Source organism: Littorina saxatilis, linkage group LG12 (genome assembly GCF_037325665.1).
Source record: "Littorina saxatilis isolate snail1 linkage group LG12, US_GU_Lsax_2.0, whole genome shotgun sequence".
NCBI lineage: Eukaryota > Metazoa > Mollusca > Gastropoda > Littorinimorpha > Littorinidae > Littorina > Littorina saxatilis.
In genome coordinates, this window is record NC_090256.1 from 28963645 (window position 1) to 28983178 (window position 19534).

The 19534-nt window shown below is 42.8% G+C and overlaps 1 protein-coding gene across 10 annotated transcripts in view; it reads left to right on the forward strand.

Moving 5' to 3' along the window:
- Positions 1–19534, forward strand: part of LOC138981685 (mucin-12-like) — a 145811-nt gene that overhangs the window by 80636 nt on the left and 45641 nt on the right. The window contains exons 4-5 of one of the 10 annotated variants that reach the window (XR_011460693.1): positions 13747–15364; positions 16185–16315. The exons of 5 other annotated variants lie outside the window; for them this stretch is intronic. Coding sequence is in view for 3 of the 5 variants with exons in the window: in XM_070354693.1 (XP_070210794.1) it covers positions 16185–16588 (404 nt within the window). In the remaining 2 variants the exon portion in view is untranslated. 4 more of the 10 variants (XR_011460692.1, XM_070354693.1, XM_070354701.1 and 1 more) reach the window with 4 other exon arrangements.

Consider the following 19534-nt stretch of genomic DNA (forward strand, 5'->3'; position numbering starts at 1 on the left):
CCCGTGGTCATCACATCAGCAATAAGCGTTATCACTTGTTAGTACAACAGCAAGAAGTCTTACCAGTTGCAATAGATGTCACTTGTTACGTACACCAGTAATGAGGAGCATCACTCGTTGGGCGCAACAGCAATGAGTGCTATCCGTTAGGTACACCAGCAACAAAAGGCGTTATTAGATGTCATGTACAACGGCAGTACGTGGTATCATTTGTTGGGTACAACTGCGGTACTAATCAGTGCGTGAGGTGACTTCTAAGTTAAGCAAGCTCTTCGGCAGTAGTTGTATTATTATAACCTTCACCGGATCACGCTTGGGACTGCACAGTCCAGATGATGTGGCTCGTGTACGACCCATACTTTCTGAAGAAGGATTTAACGTAAAAAATATGGGTCGTACACAACCCACGCCATCCGAATAGGGTTAAACTCTTTACCTCCTCTTTGCAGATAAACACCGTAAAATGCCTTCTTTAATTCCATATGGGTCGTCCACGACCCACAACATCCAGACTGTGTTGTTCAAATGACGTCATTGTTTATTTGTTTGTTTAAAAAGATAATCCTTTAAACAATTGTTGATAGGAAGGTTTTATAGTGTTTGAGGATTACATAAAGTCTCAATCAAAAACTCACAATAGTTTTAGGGATACAGAAACTTTTGTGAAGCTCCGGGTCGTCCACGACCCAGGAAGCAAGGTGAAGGTTAAAGGACAGTTGTAGTTCTTACAAGAGGCAAAAGCAAGACTTCACCGCTAGCTGTCCAATAAGCCCAAGGGTAGAAAATTCATCATTTCAGTAACTGACTGTTAGAATGCAGAGGGTGTAATATGTAAGTCGCTTATTCATTCATAGTTTCTAAGGTGGCAAGATTTTGGTTCCCTGCAGCAACATGTATTGCTGATTTAGAGCGCTAACGTTACTTTGTCATTTTATCTCAGCTACTGTTCAATTAACTGATTCAAGAGGTTTGATGAACAAGCGTAGAGATGACGGTTGGGAACAGAAGTACACGGAAAGAAGGGTGCAGTATCTATGAAAGCAACATAATTTGATTACCTTTTTAAGACTAGAAGTCATCCGACTTTTGTTTTGCGTGCACCTGCATGTCTGTACATTCTTTTTAAAATCTTGTAAATTCTTCCTTTTGTCTGTTTTACTTTTAGACTTTGCAATACCGATGTTGTGTATGACACATGATTTCTGTCTTCAAACACACTTTCAGGTTTGATTTGCGCTGTGAACATTCTTTCAGTGCCGCTTGCTTATAGGAATAATATTGTAACCCGTGTAAATATTTTACGTACGTACGTATGTATGTACGTGTGCGTGCGTGCTTGCTTGTGTGCGTGAAGCTGCCCTTACTAGAAGTTATACCTTCCGTTGTGTTTTGTGAATGTGTCCTTTGTGTAAGTTTTCGTTTTTGAGTCACTTGAGAAAAAGTGACTCTATGTAATCGGTCAGTGTTAGTCTGTCCGGCCGGCCGGCCGGCCGTAGACACCACCTTAACGTTGGACTTTTCTCGGAAACTATCAAAGCGATCGGGCTCATATTTTGTTTAGTCGTGACCTCCAATGACCTCTACACTTTAACGATGGTTTCGTTGACCTTTGACCTTTTTCAAGGTCACAGGTCAGCGTCAAAGGAAAAATTAGACATTTTATATCTTTGACAAACTTTTCTCGGAAACTATCAAAGCGATCGGGCTCATATTTTGTTTAGTCGTGACCTCCAATGACCTCTACACTTTAACGATGGTTTCGTTGACCTTTGACCTTTTTCAAGGTCACAGGTCAGCGTCAAAGGAAAAATTAGACATTTTATATCTTTGACAAAGTTCATCGGATGTGATTGAAACTTTGTAGGATTATTCTTTACATCAAAGTATTTACATCTGTAGCCTTTTACGAACGTTATCAGAAAAACAAGGGAGATAACTAGCCTTTTCTGTTCGGCAACACACAACTTAACGTTGGGCTTTTCTCGGAAACTATAAAAGTGACCGGGCTCAAATTTTATGTGAACGTGACTCATTGTGTTGTGAATAGCAATTTCTTCCTGTCCATCTGATGCCTCATATAATATTCAGAACTGCGAAAGTGACTCGATCGAGCGTTTGCTCTTCTTGTTATGCTCACTTTTAATGAGAACATGAGTTATGGTTGAATAAAACCTTTCGGATTCTTCCTGATTTAGTCTTTTTTGCTGCATCTTATTCTGAAACCTGCACTCTCTCTCTCTCTCTCTCTCTCTCTCTCTCTCTCTCTCTCTCTGCACGTGTGTTTGTGAGTGTGTGAGTGTACAGATACCATGGTGATTTAAAACATTTTGCGTAAAAGTAAAGTACTGAGCTGTAGAAATCAAATCCAAGTTAAAAATATTCGCCATAGATGTACCTTCATCACAGGATAGACAGTGACACCGATGTACAAAATTAGTGTGGATAAAACCACTGGTTGTAAATAGAAAACTAAGAGGAACTTCACACATAGGACTCCCGAGTTTTGAGAACTCGACAACAAAAACACAAAGCTCTGTGTGATTGAGTGAAATCAAAAAATTGGAAATACATTACCAGGAGAAAAAGAGAAGCCAATTAGGTATATCATATTTTTCAGTTGTACTCTGTCGTTTCTTTGTCATATTACGTTAACATCTTAACCATCTGTCACTGAACACATTGAAAGCACAGTGCCACGCGGGAAGTCAAGTGTCCAGGGCATACCTACGTTACCGACTTTTCCGAGCGCTGTCCAGAACACTCAGCTGAAATTGGATACCTGGCCCTGTTTAGAGGTTTGTAGAGGATGAAAACAAGGAGGGAGAGAGATAGTCACCGCCCTCGTTAAGCTGCTGCTCTCCGTGAGTAGTTGAGATTTTGAACATCTCGCTCCCCTGCCACTGACCGGTTTGGAGAAGACCTTTACCTATATTGTGTACGAACTCCATTCATCATCCAATAATTGTAAATTATCTGTTGTGAATGTGCACACTCAGTTTATCTGTAATGACACTATTGTGATTGTGAACACAAGACCAAATGCTACTTTTGAGAGTCGTGATGAAGAGCTACGGCAAATCAAGTGGCCTTTGTCTCTTTCAGATGACCCTTGGGAAAGACGGCAACGCCAAAGACAACAAAAGAAGCTTCGCAATCACCAGGACTACCTGAAAATGAAGGCTAACCCAGTGCTGTACGAACGACGGAGAATGGCCAACAAAGAGGCACAAAAGAAGTTTCAGGCAAAACGAAGATTGACACACATTCCAGACGAACAAGACAAGGATGTGCCTTGGGGAGAGGGCTATTTCCAGTAGAACTCAACGAATAATGTATTGCACTCATGCACAACGGAAGCGCAGTGGGTTGCATTATGACGAAGACAAATAAGATTGAGAAGAACAGACTCCTTCCTACAGTTAAAACCAACAACAAAAACGCTAAGTGGAAGACTTGATTGGTCCATATGCTACGAGTTAGACACACTCGGGTGATAATTTGACACAATGCCGGTGTATTGGCTATACACAACGCTACATCAGCAAACCCGTGCTCAAATGACCGGTTACTGAAACAAGAAGGAAATCACTGATGAAAGAAGATTTTTGATAGAACACAGGCATGCCAGGGACGAGGTTAACGAACACTGCTGTATTAGCCAGACCTGCTTAAAGCACGCAAAACTCAAAACAACAACGAAGAAACACAAGAGCAAACAAACAAAATCCAGAAGGCTCAAGACTTCACGGACACATTTCTTTGCAAATATGAATTTAGGTGTCATATGGCCACACCAGAGACTGTCACGAAGAAGGTCAAGATGAACTTGAAGGTGCAACGGCGTGAATACATGTTTTCTCGCTTCTCTTTGAAACGTTTGTATTCCTGTCACAAAGTGATAAAGGTGGTATGTCCAGGTTGACTTTGAAGAAATGAGCAGCACATGTCCAATTAAACCAGAAAGTCAAGTGCATTTCTCGTCAACATGAAGTGTGTTTTAAAAACTGAAAAATGGCAGACAAGCTTCAAACTGTGTGAGGTATTGCATTGCTGCTCATATAACTAAATATCGTTTTGAAGGGGAAATGCTTCACAAGTTTTTTTTGTTTTTTTTACGTAAAATGCTGCCACACAACGTAATATTTTGAAAACAATTGAAATGAGCAGTGTAATTACCAGACTTTTTGGGTTTTCTGTTGTGCAGACCCCTACACGTCCCGAAGAGAGAAGAACAGAGAGTATCACAGACAGTACTGGCACAAGAAAGTCAGAGCGGACCCCCTAAAATACGAACAGTGGAAAGAAACCTGCAGACGAAATATGAGAAAAATGTATGCCAGGAAGAAAGCGGCCGCGGAAGAAAGAAAACGACCGTTTATGAATCAGTGACCTGTGTTCAGTTATATTGGATTTGCATATTATTTCTTGGACTTAAAACGACACCAGCAACAACTGCGAACCCAAAAAATACAATTTGACAGATTTCATTACATTTAAACAAGATGTATTTGTGAATTAAACTTAACGTGTGGACACAATTAGTGGGACAACAGCTGTACACTTCATTGAGGTCAACACTGCAAAATGGATGAACTCATCAACAGTAAAATAAATTATTTCTTTGTCGGTGAAAACGTTTTGTTGGTTCCTAAAGAGTTCGACTGCTTGGAAAATACATGCGTAGCTCAAAAGTACCGTTTGGGTTGAGTCGCACGGGTTGGATTCATCCTGAACTTAGGTCAAAATGAGTTCGGGTCATTCTCTCCCTGACAGGATGCCTTGAGTTTCCTTTGAAACCGATTTTTTTTTAACATATTTAGAGCTTTTTGTAATGTATTATTGATATAAGCAGATTCGCGATCGTCGATAATGATTTTTCATGGTGTTTTGTAATTTTTAAATTACAAAGGAATTGATATGTAAGACAGTTTCAAGCGAGCTATTTTTCGCGGCTGTATTTACTGTGCAAACAACTCTAAATATGGCAAAAGTGTCACGTGATAATCAACCGTTTGGTTTCGGCACTCACTGGAGCAGACAATTTTTTCTGTAACCAGTTGACAGTGATGAAACCATATATTACGGTCTCCTTCCGGCAGCAGTCCCAAAATTTCGACTTGTTTTGACCTTAGAACGATGTCTTTATCATAACTGTGAAGAACAGAACAGAGATCACTGTCGAAGTCGGCCAATCCGCAATCATTTTCGTCTCGCGAACACTGATCTCAAATTTAGATCAGTGCTCGCGAAAACCATATGGGAAATAACTCTGTATTTTTGTTTTGATAGATTTGCGTAGGACTGTAGCGTCCGGTGAGGGAGAGAATGAGCCGAACTCATTTTGACCTGAGTTCAGGATGGGGTTGGATTGTGTACATATTTTTTGTCAGAATATACCTGAACTTTAGATGAAGTCTCTTGCTGTTTTCCAACAAAGCTGAGCTTCCTTAGGTGTGTCATATATTGTTTTCCAAAAGGCCTCTTTGGACTGTGTTCGACAAGTTAGGCTGTGTAAATAATGTATGTGTGATGTAACTAAGCGTTTCGTGAATTATTTTACTGTGTCCTATCAAAGCTGGGCTTCCACTACTGTCATATAAAATTGTATTGACTATGCTTTGAGTTGACCTTTTTCATGTCCGTGTGTTCTGGTTTCAATCAGTGTATGATGCGTATTGCTCCTTCCTGTGGACTTGCACGAATTGCTCATCACAATGTCACTTGCCGTAGGCTCTTCTATTCTTCTTTGACGTTCCATAAGATTCTCTCTGTACTTTTCACGTCAACAGTTGAAAACCAACTTTTTGTTTTAAATGTTTAATAAGGACAGTCATGGCTGAAGGGATATTACTAACCTATGGACACAAAGCACTCTCTGAGTTAATTATGTTGCATGCCGGTGTTGTTTTGGGCTTTTTAATTCTTCTTTGTAGGGATATTACAAATCTATGGACGCGCTGAGTGAATTGTGTTGTGTCTTGCAGGCTGGATGACGGAAGACATCAGAAAAGCCAGGCAGAATATGGCATATCGCCGACACGCTCTTAAAATGAAACACGATCCACGGCTGCACGAAAGATGGCGACAGATGAACATTGAGAAATGCAGGAAATACAGACTGAAGAAGAAACTGCAGTACGGTCTGCCCCACTACCAACAGCACCAGTGATATTGTCCACATGATGACTGTAACTGGATCATCAAGATGACCACTGCGATTGGGACATGTCCAAATGAGAATTGCAGTTGTGATCGTCCAATTTAGAATTCTATTCGGGTAGTTCAAATGAGCACTATAACTGCGATCATCCTTATGATCACCGTCACTGGATCAGCCAGATGAGGAACTGGGGTTGTCCATATTAGCACCATACATCTGCTGGCTTAGGTCAAATTAGCTCTGTAAGTGATATAGTACATACGATCACTAGAATCATCCAGATGGTAGTCACTGAAACAAGGCCTGTTCTAACACCGTCAGCTTTGGTCTGGGATACGATGGATCTGTGTTGCGTTGGAGTGTATCTCGGGACAGTTGCTGATGGAACGCTGCTCGAACGTATGATGTAAATACACTGTGGACTGCCCCTCGCCCAAACAGACTAAATACTTTGACGATTTCCTTTTAACATCGAAGACTGCAATATCAGCGCAAAGGAACTCAGAACAAACAAGTAAATACATCAGCGGGGGAAAATGAACAGCATTCGCCAAAGTATTTCCGGTCTTTGTTGCGTAATATTCGGTCAGGTGGTTCTTGCATTCTGTCGTCCTTAATAGCCTACACCTTTAACATTAACAGAACATGACAGTCTTTTCGCCTTAAGGCTCCTGGGCCTTTCCTGAAGGGTTTGCTTTGTGTCTTTCAGACGTGAGTGCTCAAACACAGCGCAGGAAGGAGCTTCGGAGGCAGTACAATCATCAGTACTGGCTCAAAGTGAAAGCAGACCCAGTCCTCTACAACAGATGGAGACAAGCCAACAGGGAGAAACAGCGGAGGTTTCGCTTCAAAGAACAACTCAGAAAACAAGTTAATGACCATGACCCTTTTAATGCGACGTCTCATGAACCTGGTTCGTCCAGCGTTGACAAGGCGTGATCGGAATGAAAACAGGCATGAAGGGCGTAATAAAAAGATAGTGTAAGTTGCCTTCCTCTGACAGTCGCAGTCATGACTGATGGTCACCGAAACATTCGTCTTTCTGGTATGCAAACCAGCAAGCTGAGCAAAACATGGACGTTTCTTTTTATTACTAGCTGACGTGAAGCCAGGCCTTTTATGGGATGTCATGGTTGTAATTTTGAGGAGAGTTTACACGTATGAGTTGACACAACATTTCCTCTGTGAGCATGAACATGTTTTGTTTCCTATTGTTGTTTGCTGTCATGGCAGTAGGACAAGCTTTGGTGGTTTCTTTGACTGCGTGCCGCTTTTGATGTCATTTTCGACGGACAGGTCATTCTAGTTGATCTGTTGAAACTTTTGTTATCTGCTGTAGGGTGAAATGGCCTGTGTAGTGGTAGAGAGAAAAGTGTTCAACCTATAACGTGTTGACTTGCAAGGTGTGTAGTTCTTCGGCCATTACCGGCTGCTCTAAAGTTCCGAAATCGACGCTCTTGCTCAAGGTGTTGGCTTTTCTACCTCTGTTGACACAATGTTATGACCGTTTCGACTATTGTCAGGTCATATGCACGCGAGAGGAACGTGTCGCCCCCCCGCGGGTTAGGGGGAGTCCCATATTGGTTGGGACGAGAAAGAATTTACCCGATGCTCCCCAGCATGTGGTAAGAGGCGACTAACGGATTCGGTTTCTCCTTTTACCCTTGTTAAGTGTTTCTTGTATAGACTATAGTCAATGTTTGTAAAGATTTTAATCAAGCAGTATGTAAGAAATGTTAAGTCCTTTGTACTGGAAACTTGCATTCTCCCAGTAAGGTAATATATTGTACTACGTTGCAAGCCCCTGGAGCAAATTTTTGATTAGTGCTTTTGTGAACAAGAAACAATTGACAAGTGGCTCTATCCCATCTCCCCCCTTCCCTCCGTCGCGATATAACCTTGAATGGTTGAAAACGACGTTAAACACCAAATAAAGTAAAGTAAAGTAAAGGAACGTGTCCTCAGTTTGCATGTGAGGCAAATGAAGAAGAACAGTTCATATGACTGTCTTTGGGAGTTAAGCCGGCAAAGGTAGTGTGGTTTACTTGGGCTCATAAAGGATCGTGAATTATGCAGGTCGCTGAGATCGGACCGTTCTTTCAAACCGTTGCTTTCGCCCTTTTACATGACTGCAAGTTGTAGCAGCGTTACCAGTGTACTCACTAAAGAGTATGGTTTTGTGTCTTGCAGGCCAGGCGGCCCGATGGGAACACAAGCGCGCTCAGCAACGAGAGTACAGCCGTCGCTACTGGCTGAAAATGAAGCAGAACCCACTGCTCTACCAGAGGAGAAAGCAGGCTAACATGGAGAACAACAGAAGATTCCGCTTCAAGAAGAAAGTGCTTGGGTCACAAGCGATGCCGCCTTGGCCACCAAATCAGTGACTTTGAAACAATCCGTAGAATATGCAAGATGACACCCTTGACTGCAAAGACGATGGCATTCTTTCTGTGAGACCCACTGTAGTGTCAATATGGATGACAAGACAGACACTCGTTTCGTTAGAAAAACTACATCAACAAAGATCAAGAAACATTCACCGTTTGCTTAAATGATTGACTTCAGTTTTGCATTCAGAACTACCCAAGCGCTTACAATTTCGAATTATTTCCGGTCTTCTTTTTATATCGTCACCTGTACCTTTTATGTTCACGACGCATACTTAAAGATGAGAGATTGTGTTTTGGATACTTGTATCTTTTTCTGTGAGATCTGTGGTGGTCATTTCTACCTATATGTCACCCGAAGTTGGAGGCATTCAATGTAAAGTCCTCTGCTCAAGGTAGTGTACTCTTCATGTAAAATGGCCCCTCAGTATTTTTCTCAGCCATTATATTAGCAGAACTTTTGATGGAAGATGGAGGTCTAGTAAGTTACTTCTTCGCCCTCCTCAAATGCAGATCAGCAAAGGCAGCTAATTCATTTGCTGTTTTCTTTAACACCCTCCTTTTTTCACCGCATGTTTAGTGGAAACATTGGTCATCGTCCGGACACGCATGCTGGGCTTTATTGCTTATGTGGCAGAAGTTTCAGTTCAATTCTTTGGCTAGCCATCTCTATGTGGTTTTTGGCTGTAAGTTACTGTTTATCTTTCTTCCCACCAGGAGTTTCAGTTTAGTATCTTTTTGGCACAAACGCACTGGAAAGTACCCTTGCTGTTTGTAGCCTATTCACGTGTGGTGTTCTGTAGATGGCCATTTCTTTCTTGCTGCAAATAGACATTTCTCATCTTAAGTTTCAGTCGAATCTCTGTTCGGTGCACACTTCTAAGTAGTTTGGCTGTTCTTACTCCACTTGTGTGTGAGTGTCTGAAGGTCTCCCTTGTTCCTTGCAGGCATGCTGAGCGTGGCACAGAGAAGAAAGGAGCTCAGAAAGCAGTCCCGCCACCGCCAGTGGCTGAAAGTAAAGGGGGACCCTGTGCGCTACGCTCAGTGGAAGGCCGTCACCAGGGAGAGCATGAGGAAGCTCAGGATGAAGAAGAAGAGTCAAGCCTTCTATGAGGATTTCGGTCACTCTTCCTATGACAATTTCGGTGTTCCGCCCGAGTCATTTTAAGAGGTCAACAGTTTCACAAACACTGGGAAAGCTAGTATCTGGATTTATGCAAATTGTGCTGGTGTACATGTGAAGGCTGACAGAGACAAACGGCTGCGGCCAAGACATAAAAAGGGGACTGAAGATATCTGCCGTTTCCCGTACTGAGAGATCTCTGGTACAAGTTATGAAAGTTGGTTTACCCACTCTAGATATAACGGGCATGATAGGCATGACAATATTAGACGGGGGGCAGAATCCATACCTTCCGCTTATTCTGTTGTAAACTCGATATCACGACAGTTTCGGAGTGTAAATAGGTAGGCGATTACGCTGTTTGTGACGGTGGCTTTTGTTCTGTCTTCAAATAAGAGAATTGGATGGTTTCTGTTGTGATGAAGGCCGCTAGCAAGATAGCTGCAGAGCATTTGCGGATTGTATGTAGCTGACTGCGCTGTGCGTGATGGAGAATTATGTCATGTCTCCTGTGAGTTGGCTGGATAGTGTCTGTTGTGTTGAAGGCTGCCAGCAAGATACTGACTGTTCTTTGCCTTGTGTGTGTCTTGCAGGCCTGGTAGCATCGTACCGACGCCGACGGAGAGGGGCGGTGGGCCAGCAGTCTGAGTATCACAGGAACTGGTTTGTCAAACTCAAAGAGGACCCTGTGCGCTACGCTCGCTTTAAGCAAATCACCAAGGAGAGAATGAGGCAGAGCCGGCTCAAGAAAAAAATTCAGCTGTACCATGGATTTCCACACTGATTTTGTTCACCCCTTCCGCGTTTACAGCAGAATGTTGTTGATGTTGTTGAGTGTACCTGCTGGTTCATATGGTAAACAGCAGGTGACTCGGTCGTCTATGTGGGAGGACTAGGAAGAAGACCGTTTTCAATCAACCCGCTGTTTAGGCAACCGTACTCGGTCTTCAGATGATCACACAAGAATGAGACTTGAACATAATCGTAACCCGTTGACAGCAGGATGAAAGCTCAACGCAGTCCTTACCTAATCACAGCGGAATGAAGCCTGTGATCTTGGGGTCCATGTACGGTGCATTTGGGGAAGAGTGCGTGTCGGCACTGGCAACATGGGAGCGGGGAAAAAACACTTTAATGCACGGCAACTCTGTTCCTCTCCACTATACATCAGTTCAGATTCACGCACTTGCTTTCCCTTTGTGCAGAGTTTTGTATTATTCAATTAAATATGAGCACATCGCATGACACTCAGAATTTCTTTTGTCTCTTCCAGGCCAGATGATGACCATACCGCATCTACAGGCTTACTCGAGCAGAGCTTTCTGTCATCACGGCGATCCGTGGCAGAGTCACAGATGGCTGAAGGTCAAACACGACCCTGTCCGTTATGCGCGATGGAAAGAGCAGGCCCGTGCGAGCATGCGGAAGTCTAGACTTAAGAAAAAGGTTGATCGGCTAGGATGGAGCATGGCGTCACAACAATGAAGCTAGGTCGTCGTCTTGTGTTTGAAGACACGTCAGCAAATGAAAGATCATGTTTACCTGACAAGGTTTTTCATACTTCGCATACATTGGGTGGTAACAGCTGGTTCTTTACCTACAATCACGTTCTTTAGCTACAAAAAAACTCATTTGAGAAGGACCGGTTGCTCTTGTTGTTGGGAACACTGGGACTGTCAACTCTCAGGACCAGGCTTGCTGGGGAAATCCGTAGTTTAGGGAAATAAGTAGTATGAGGAGCATTGGCGGGGTTTGCTGTGTGAAGCGCAGTGCTTATCCCGGAGAAAGGCGAAGAAGTCCTTGTTATATTTTCACGGTTTCAGCGGAGTTGAGGGTGTCTCTGGCATGTTACCTTCTGGTATGTACTGTAGCACAGTCATCAATTATTCACTCAGTTTGTTTGTGAGCAAATGCTTTCGTCAGTGTCTGTGTTTCTGTCTATTTCTGTCTGTCTGTTAACTTTCGGGGAAATCTGTTTACATGGAGGAAGTCTGGAGAACGAAACAAAAACACTCACGTGCACACACACACACTCACTCACTCACTCACACACACACACACACAAACGCAACACACACACACACACACACACACACATGTGATGTAAATGCAACCAAATCGTGTTTTTAAGCTGTTTTCTATGGTTTTCATGTTTACACAAAGTTTATTCATAAGACCATGTACGGGAAAATTATGTCTCCTATTTTTTATTAGTATCAAATTACTGTCTCGGGGCATAAAAGAAAGCGCTTAAGTGGGTGGCATTCAAATGAGGGTTGAATGCCATAAAGGAGCAATGCTTATCTTTATTGCATGGTCCCGTGTCTGTGTGTGAGATAAAGAGAGAGTGTGTTTTAGAATTAGTTCACATGTGTTTCAGTTTTTATTTTGTTTTTTATTTTGATAATGCTTTGTAAGCTCAAGCTGCTTATAATCCTCACTTGAACTGTAGTCACCTTAATTTTATTTATGGTATAATTACATAGTCGTCTTGTTGTTGTTTTTTGTACAGGTACAATTGTCAAACGTTCAAACATACATTACAATAAAAGTTGATTTTAACTGTTTCTTATGCTTGTTCGTGTTCATCTTTTGTGTACTTCAGTCGTCACAGAATGCTAAGAGCAATAATGATGATGGTATACTATCCTATTTATCCTGCGAACAGTCACTATGCTTAATGCAATCAAATGAAAAGAGCATCCAATCATATACAAACAGGTGATCACTGAAAGGAAAATAATGCATGTAGTAGAAACATTTCACTCTGACCTTGTTTTTGTAAAATGGGTACACACAAAACCCATCAAAGTAAAGCAAAATAAGACATAAATGGACTCTCTTAATTCAGTCGAGCATCCTTCAATTTAATCTTTTCTTTTTGTCTTGTGTACTTAGTCCATACACACCCCACAAAAAAGTGCGTACACACACACACACACACACACACAGCCGTGCACAAGAGCGTGCACAAGTGCAACCACACGTTGTTGAAGAGCACTGGTCATCCGCGAAAAGATGGTTGTTAAGTCCCACGTGTCTTGAACATTGTCGAAGAGTCATGAAAATGGCCAAAATACACTGAGCATAGTGTTTGCACGACTCAATACAGGATTCAGAGTCAGAAAGCCCGTCGTTCTTATTACCTGGATTGAAAAAGCATCATCTCAGACGTTGAACCTGTTGTCTTGTGCTGTCTTGCAGGTGGCAACTCCTTCCATCGTCACCAGACAGCAGGCAGCACTTCGACACGCTGGCGTACAGCGACGAGGCAAGATCAAGAGTTCTTCCCATCTGAAGAGATGCACCGGAGAAGCATTATAAGACGCCAGCACTATCTAAAGGTGAAGCGGGACCCTGCGCTCTACGAAAGAACCAAGCGACTCAACAGAGAAGCCGTCAAGCGATACCAAGCCAGAAAGAAGCGAGAGACGGAGCAGCAAAGCTCCAAAAAAGATCAGCCGTTGCCAGTTTTGAAGGACGAAGACAACCCGAATGGGTGCTAGACAAGTGAAGGATTTTCTACTCTACAAAATGTTGCTGATGGGATTGAGCTCGGAAGTTTTGCTTTTCACTTGCGCCATATTTAATCCTACAAAGTCGTATCATGTCCTCTTGGTGGAACAATTTCACTTTGCTGCCCAAGACTTCAGTGAAGTTCCTGAATGCAACTGCGAGTTCTGCCTCGGCTTCCCTCAACTTTGGTCGTGTCTGTGATTTCATTTTCGTCACTGGGTCACAGCGGTGTTATGTGAATACAATTTCGACATAAGAACCTTTAATTGTATGTATAAATAGCAAGTTGTACTGCTAGTCTCGTAAGTGAATTAACCAGCAGGACTACTGTTTATAATTAAGGATCGTCTACTTCGTGAAATGAGCGCAACACATTTTTCCTGCATTGTAGGTAATCCTAACATTTATTTTCATGGAAGACCAGGTCACAGACATTATGATTCAACAGCCACTTGCCTCCTAACTGTCAAGCAGATCTCTGTAGGTATTTATCTCAACACTGCTGAAACAAACGCAACAATGCAACCTGCTGAGTGAAACTTTCTTGTACTGTCTTGCAGAGCTTAGGGCGCGGTTTCTGGATCCTTACCGACCTCAGCCTCAACCCTGGCTGTCAGAAGCGACCCGCAGCAAGCGACAGTGGCAGTCAGTGAAGGGAGACCCGCGGAAACACCAGAGGAACAAACTGCAGAACCGGGAGGCAGCCAGAAAGTACAGGACCAAGATCAGGATGGAAAACCAGATGCTGATGGGGGGACTGAGTCTGCTGCAGCAGCAAGACAACCAGGGAGAGCAACCTCAGCAACAGCAACAGGGGGAACAGCCTCAACATTAACACGCATTCATTGAAAGAAAGGCGTATGAGAATCAGATCAAACGAGCTAGATGCTGGAGGAATTGAAGCTGTTTTAATAGCACCAACAGCCCGTATTTAACAACTTTAAACTGAGAAAAACAGGCGTGTCAAGTCAACAGCAGGTGGTAGTTTCAGACCCCCCAAAAATGCATTCAGTCTAAACATCTTTAGTATCAACAACACCTGGAACAATAAAGCATCTAATATTTCAAGCAGGGGCAATCGCATTCTCACATACATAGTGGGTGAATATCGTTTATCACAATATGCAGCTGTTTCCTCCTGCAAATACATACAAAACAAGAAACACTTCCGTCAACACTGAAAATATGTCTTATGAAGACCACAAGACATTATTTCCATACAATGGTGTAATCAAACTCTATTCTCCGAACGGTATTTCTGGATGTCTTGCAGGCACTGCACATTATTCGAGGAGCAGCAGGTACAGCAACTTACCTGCGGGGCAATCAGGCATGAAGGCCACTCAAGCGAGGTGGGAGCGAGTGAAGCATGACCCGGCTCGCCATGAGATGACAGAACTGCGCAACAAGGAGTGTGCACGACGCTACTATCACAGGAAGAAGATGAAGAGAACTTCAACACTCGCACACTTCGCTTTGCACAAGTAAAGCCGGTGCAGTTACAGGGGGAAAAAAGTAGTATCTTATGGTCGCCGAAACCTGACGCAATTTCATTGAATAGAGTTCGGAACAGTAAAGGAAAAACTTGTACATCACCACTTTAGAAACAAAATGCTGCGGACCTCAACTCTTGCACATTTCGCTCCTCAGAACTGATGGTGGTTCACTAAAGAAAGATGCAAAAAATGTCTATTCTTGCCAAAAACCTGACGTGATTTCATTCACAAGAGGGCTCGACGTGGAAAGGAAAGGTGTGGACGCTACCTGTTTGCTCTGCAGAAGTATCCTGATTCACTTCCATCACGATGCAGCAGTAACTATGTCTACGCCAGGACCAGACGTTATTTCGTTCAGAGGGAGACTAGACGTAACTCTCTGTCGCCGTTTTGGACACAGCTTGAAAGGATTCGGTTTCTCTGCTTAAAAGATCGGCACTTCAGTTAGCATTCTTCTGCTCTTGAGGTTTGCAAAACCAGCCAATGCCGTAGAGATGCGTCAAGACGCCAACTTAAAAAGAGATACTTTAATGATTTTTGCTGAAGAACACTGGCAATATTTAATGACAGAAAACAATCTTAAAAACAAAATGACTGTTAGTGAGACAAACACTGTTGAACTCACGAAGTACAAACGTCAAAACATTCTCCTGTGGAGGCTTCTTCAGGATACAAATAAAAGGTGAACCAAAAGCAAAAGTCAGAGAACCAACAAATGAATGACAAAACAATGGAGACAGATCCAATTGTGAACCCCAGACTAAAAAAAAAGTCTTTGAATAGGAGCTTGTGGAAATTCCATTCGGTTCAAGCTAAGGAAGGCGTTAAATATCATTTTACATTCCACACTGTCAGACGTAAGAACATAATTATTACAAAGGTACATAATCACAGGCACACACAGTTCGGCTGACAGTAGCATACATATTTCAGATTATGACTAAGTGGTGATCACCACTACCTCCTGTTAAATTCTGTGTTTCATTTTGTTGTAGTTTGGGGTGCCTGGTGACCATCTTGTCGGTTGTTGTCTATGTCTATAGTTGTTATACTACTGTACCTGCGATTCTTTCCCTGGTCTTGCAAAGCAAGCAGTCCATGCGATTATACTTAATTTTCTGACAAATCATCAGTATTGCATGCTGTGTTGTTTGCTGAAAGAATGCCGGAGCATGCTCACACGATATGTTTATTGAAGCCACTACGAGTAACATTAACAATACTATGTCTGACAGTTCTATTACCCGTGTCAAGATAGCTATCGCATGTAACGGTACAAATATGGCTGTGTCTGACAATGACAACAACTCTGGTACCCGTGTCAGTCTTGCCACGACGTGTAATAATCTTGACAGGACAATGTTTGACAATCTGCTTAGCAAGTCTTGCCACTGCGATATACCCGTCACTATTTGACCATGACCACTTTCTCCCTGTGTCTTGCCACCGCAACAAATCCCGTCACTATTTGACAATGACCACCCTCTCCCTGTGTCTTGCAGTGATGATGGCGGGCAGCGACAACGCCTACAGCAGCAGCTTCTCGTCCAGCTGGCAGCGCCTGAAGCAGGACCACAACCGCCATGAGAACAGGAAGCGTCAGAACAAGGAGGCTGCCAAACGCTACCGGGACAAAGCAAAGCACGACTTCAGCATGATGGGATCGCTACCACCACTCAATTTTGCGCCTTCGTCTTTGTTGCACGGTGGCTTCGGTCAGGGCACTGGTCCTTCCTTACACACTACTTCTGCTGCCTCTGCCTGGTCACAGCCAGGACCTGGGATTGATAGCCAGGCTGGTCCTTCCATGGTACGATCCGCTGCATCTTCCTTGGTACAAACTAGTGCATCTGCCTGGCCAGAGCCACGTCCTGGGATTGATAGCCAAGCACAGCAGAATCCTTGACGAGCAATGCGTGTACAAGCAGTTGTAGCTTGCGAAATCTGGCCTTTTCTTTTTACGAGTCGCTGAAGCTGTCACGACCTTGTGACGTTACAGATGGAAGATGATGGACAGTAGAAAGATATTTTACGACGATAAAGCTCAACTCTCTTCTCTGTTTTAGACCAAATATCAGTCTGGTTTTAAACATTAACAAAACAGCAGAGCTACACATTCTGCGTTTATCATTTACAGAAAATGAAAGAAACGGACGCTCGTGTTTTTTACTGGAAGGTTTTCAGTTTGAATTGGTACCAATGTTTGTTTCTTTTTTTTCTTGTTCTTATTTTAGTTTTTATTTGTTCCTTTCGAAGCGTCTTTCGGTGTATATCTTGGAGAGCAAATGTGTAAAGTGCAAATTAGCAACTGTAGCTCATTTATTTGAAAGAAAACAGTTCATATGACGGGGTTTTGCTGATCTACTCATCGAACGTTGCTGAAAACATTAATACATGCGTAGCCGCCCCCCCCCCCCCCTCCCCTTCTGTATTTATGTATCATAATTATGTATGGGTGTATGGAAGGAGTAGATATCACAATGTGTTCTTGCATTTGTCGTTCTCTGACTAAGAAGTTAAGATAAATGAGACAGACTTATACATACAGGTGCGGAATATCGCCCTCGAATAGTCTTAAGAAGAGTGAAAATCAAAGAATCAAACATTTGCGGCGAACAAAATTTTCTTAACGTTGTATCTCTTATAATTGTGTGTGTTAATTTTAAGCGAACAAGAGGGCGATAGCCTTTTTGATATCTTAGTGTGCATGCTTTTATTTAACAGTTTGATATTTTTGCGAATAAACAGCAGTCAACATTTTCTCTGAGATGTACAATGTGTCCTTGTATTCATCCTCAATTTGTAATTATGCACTAAGCATAACTCTCTCTCTCTCTCTCTCTCTCTCTCTCTCTCTCTCTCTCTCTCTCTCTCTCTTGTGTGGGTGTTCGTGTGTATGTGGGTGATTGTGTTTGAGTGTGTGTGTGTGTAATTGCGGCGACATTTGCAAAAATTAAGGTATAACAGATGAAGCAAATACAATGTCATGCTGACCGTGGCCTGCGAACTTTTCACCCGAAACATTTAATCTAATGTTACCCTGCATATCCTTTACCGCACATCCTGGGGATGACGTCTTGACTATCAACACTCGGCCCGCAGCCCGTGTTGTCCTTAACTGGCAACGTCAATGTAGTGTCAACTGTTGGTGTCAAGTTGATCGCATCTACATTATATTAGGAGCGGTGACTCCACCAAGTCCTCTCGTCCTTTCGTTATAACATAACATGTCACTGATATTTTGCTTTTCTTAATGTTGGTGGTCAGTGAGAAGGCCAGATTCATATAAAACTACGACACTAGCAATATTACACTGAACCCATTATGCTCTTATTGTATCTAGAACTCTTCATGGGTAGACCTCTTCCACAAGGAATACAGCAGGAACGAAATAGACAAGTGCTGAAAGATGTGACTTGGTTGTTTCAGTGATGGGACAAGTGAACGAGAGAGTGAAGAAAAAGATGAGCAACCAGCGATACTGGGAGAGACTTCGCCACGACCCGGAACGCTACTACCGCATTCGTCAGCAACAGAAAGAGTACAAAGAGAGGCGCAAACACGATTCTGTTCAGCAGTAATCTACTTGATCTTAGAAGGATCTCCTCAAGAAAAAGCTTCAAGCATTACATAAATCAGCGGACGTAAGTCCAACTGCAAGCATTACAGCAGAAAGCGGGCGGACTTACGAGAGTCACATGAAAGCAGGTGGTAACATAAAATGTTGCAGCCAGCAACGAAACAGAATGATCTACAAGCAGGGGGTCTTCAAAGATTGGAACTAACCTAAAGCTTTGCAACCAATATCCCCACAGAACCAGAATCAGTTACACGCATTACAAAGATCAGAGCAAATCTACAGCTTATGGTTAGCATCGAATAAACAAAAAGAGCGGACTCAGTACCCGGATCGAACAACGAATGGGGTGGGAGGCGTCTGAACCACAAATCAGCGGACTGCAAGGATCGATAACACGCAGTTCACACGCACAGACATAAAAGGCGTGCAAGTGAACAACGACTGAGGTGAAAAGTATCTGAAGACAGTCAGCTAAACGCAGCGAACTGAGCAAACGCTTACTGTCCGTGACAGACAGACAGCTGGAACGAACTTGGCTTTTAAGCAGTTGTCTTAAAAAGGCAAGAACAAGTTCAAGCGGCGACGAGGTGGAAGAATCAATAAAGACATAAAAGCGGGCTTCACGGAGCATCAAAAACTAATGGCTTCAAGGAAACATGGGACAAAAGGCACGTTTAAAGCGCGGAACATGAAACCTTGCTTTAGTAGTTGGTGAACATAACACATTAACTGCCTCCACGAGCATAATCATAACATGCATTTTCCCCCACATTTCAACACACACATACACAGACGCGCGTGCATGCACACACACCCACACACGCACGCACCTTACATATACAAATGTACTGTAAAGGTGTTCAACTTTGAGCTGCCGAACACTAAATCTTCTGCTGTGTACTGTAAAGTAAATAGCGATTTCGTGGCATGAGACGGAACAGCCTGTTTTCACGTATGTGCTGATTAGCTAAGCGTGTATCCATTTGTTCCCGTTGGCAAAATACTACAGTGTTCTGTTTTGAACCGAAATTTGATCAACGCTTTGTATTGGCACGATACAAAATAGTGTTCTTGTCTGTGGATATAATTATAAGCGTCTGATTGACTGAAAAGTGTTTTTTTTCTCCTCTTTTTTTTGGATAAACCACGAACTAAGGTTTCATGGAATAAAACTTGACAGTGTCCTGGTATATGCTGATAAAATTGTGATCTTCTGTTCCTTGGTGGAGTAATGAAAGGTGTTCCGTTGTGTACTGAACTGTGGACATGTGT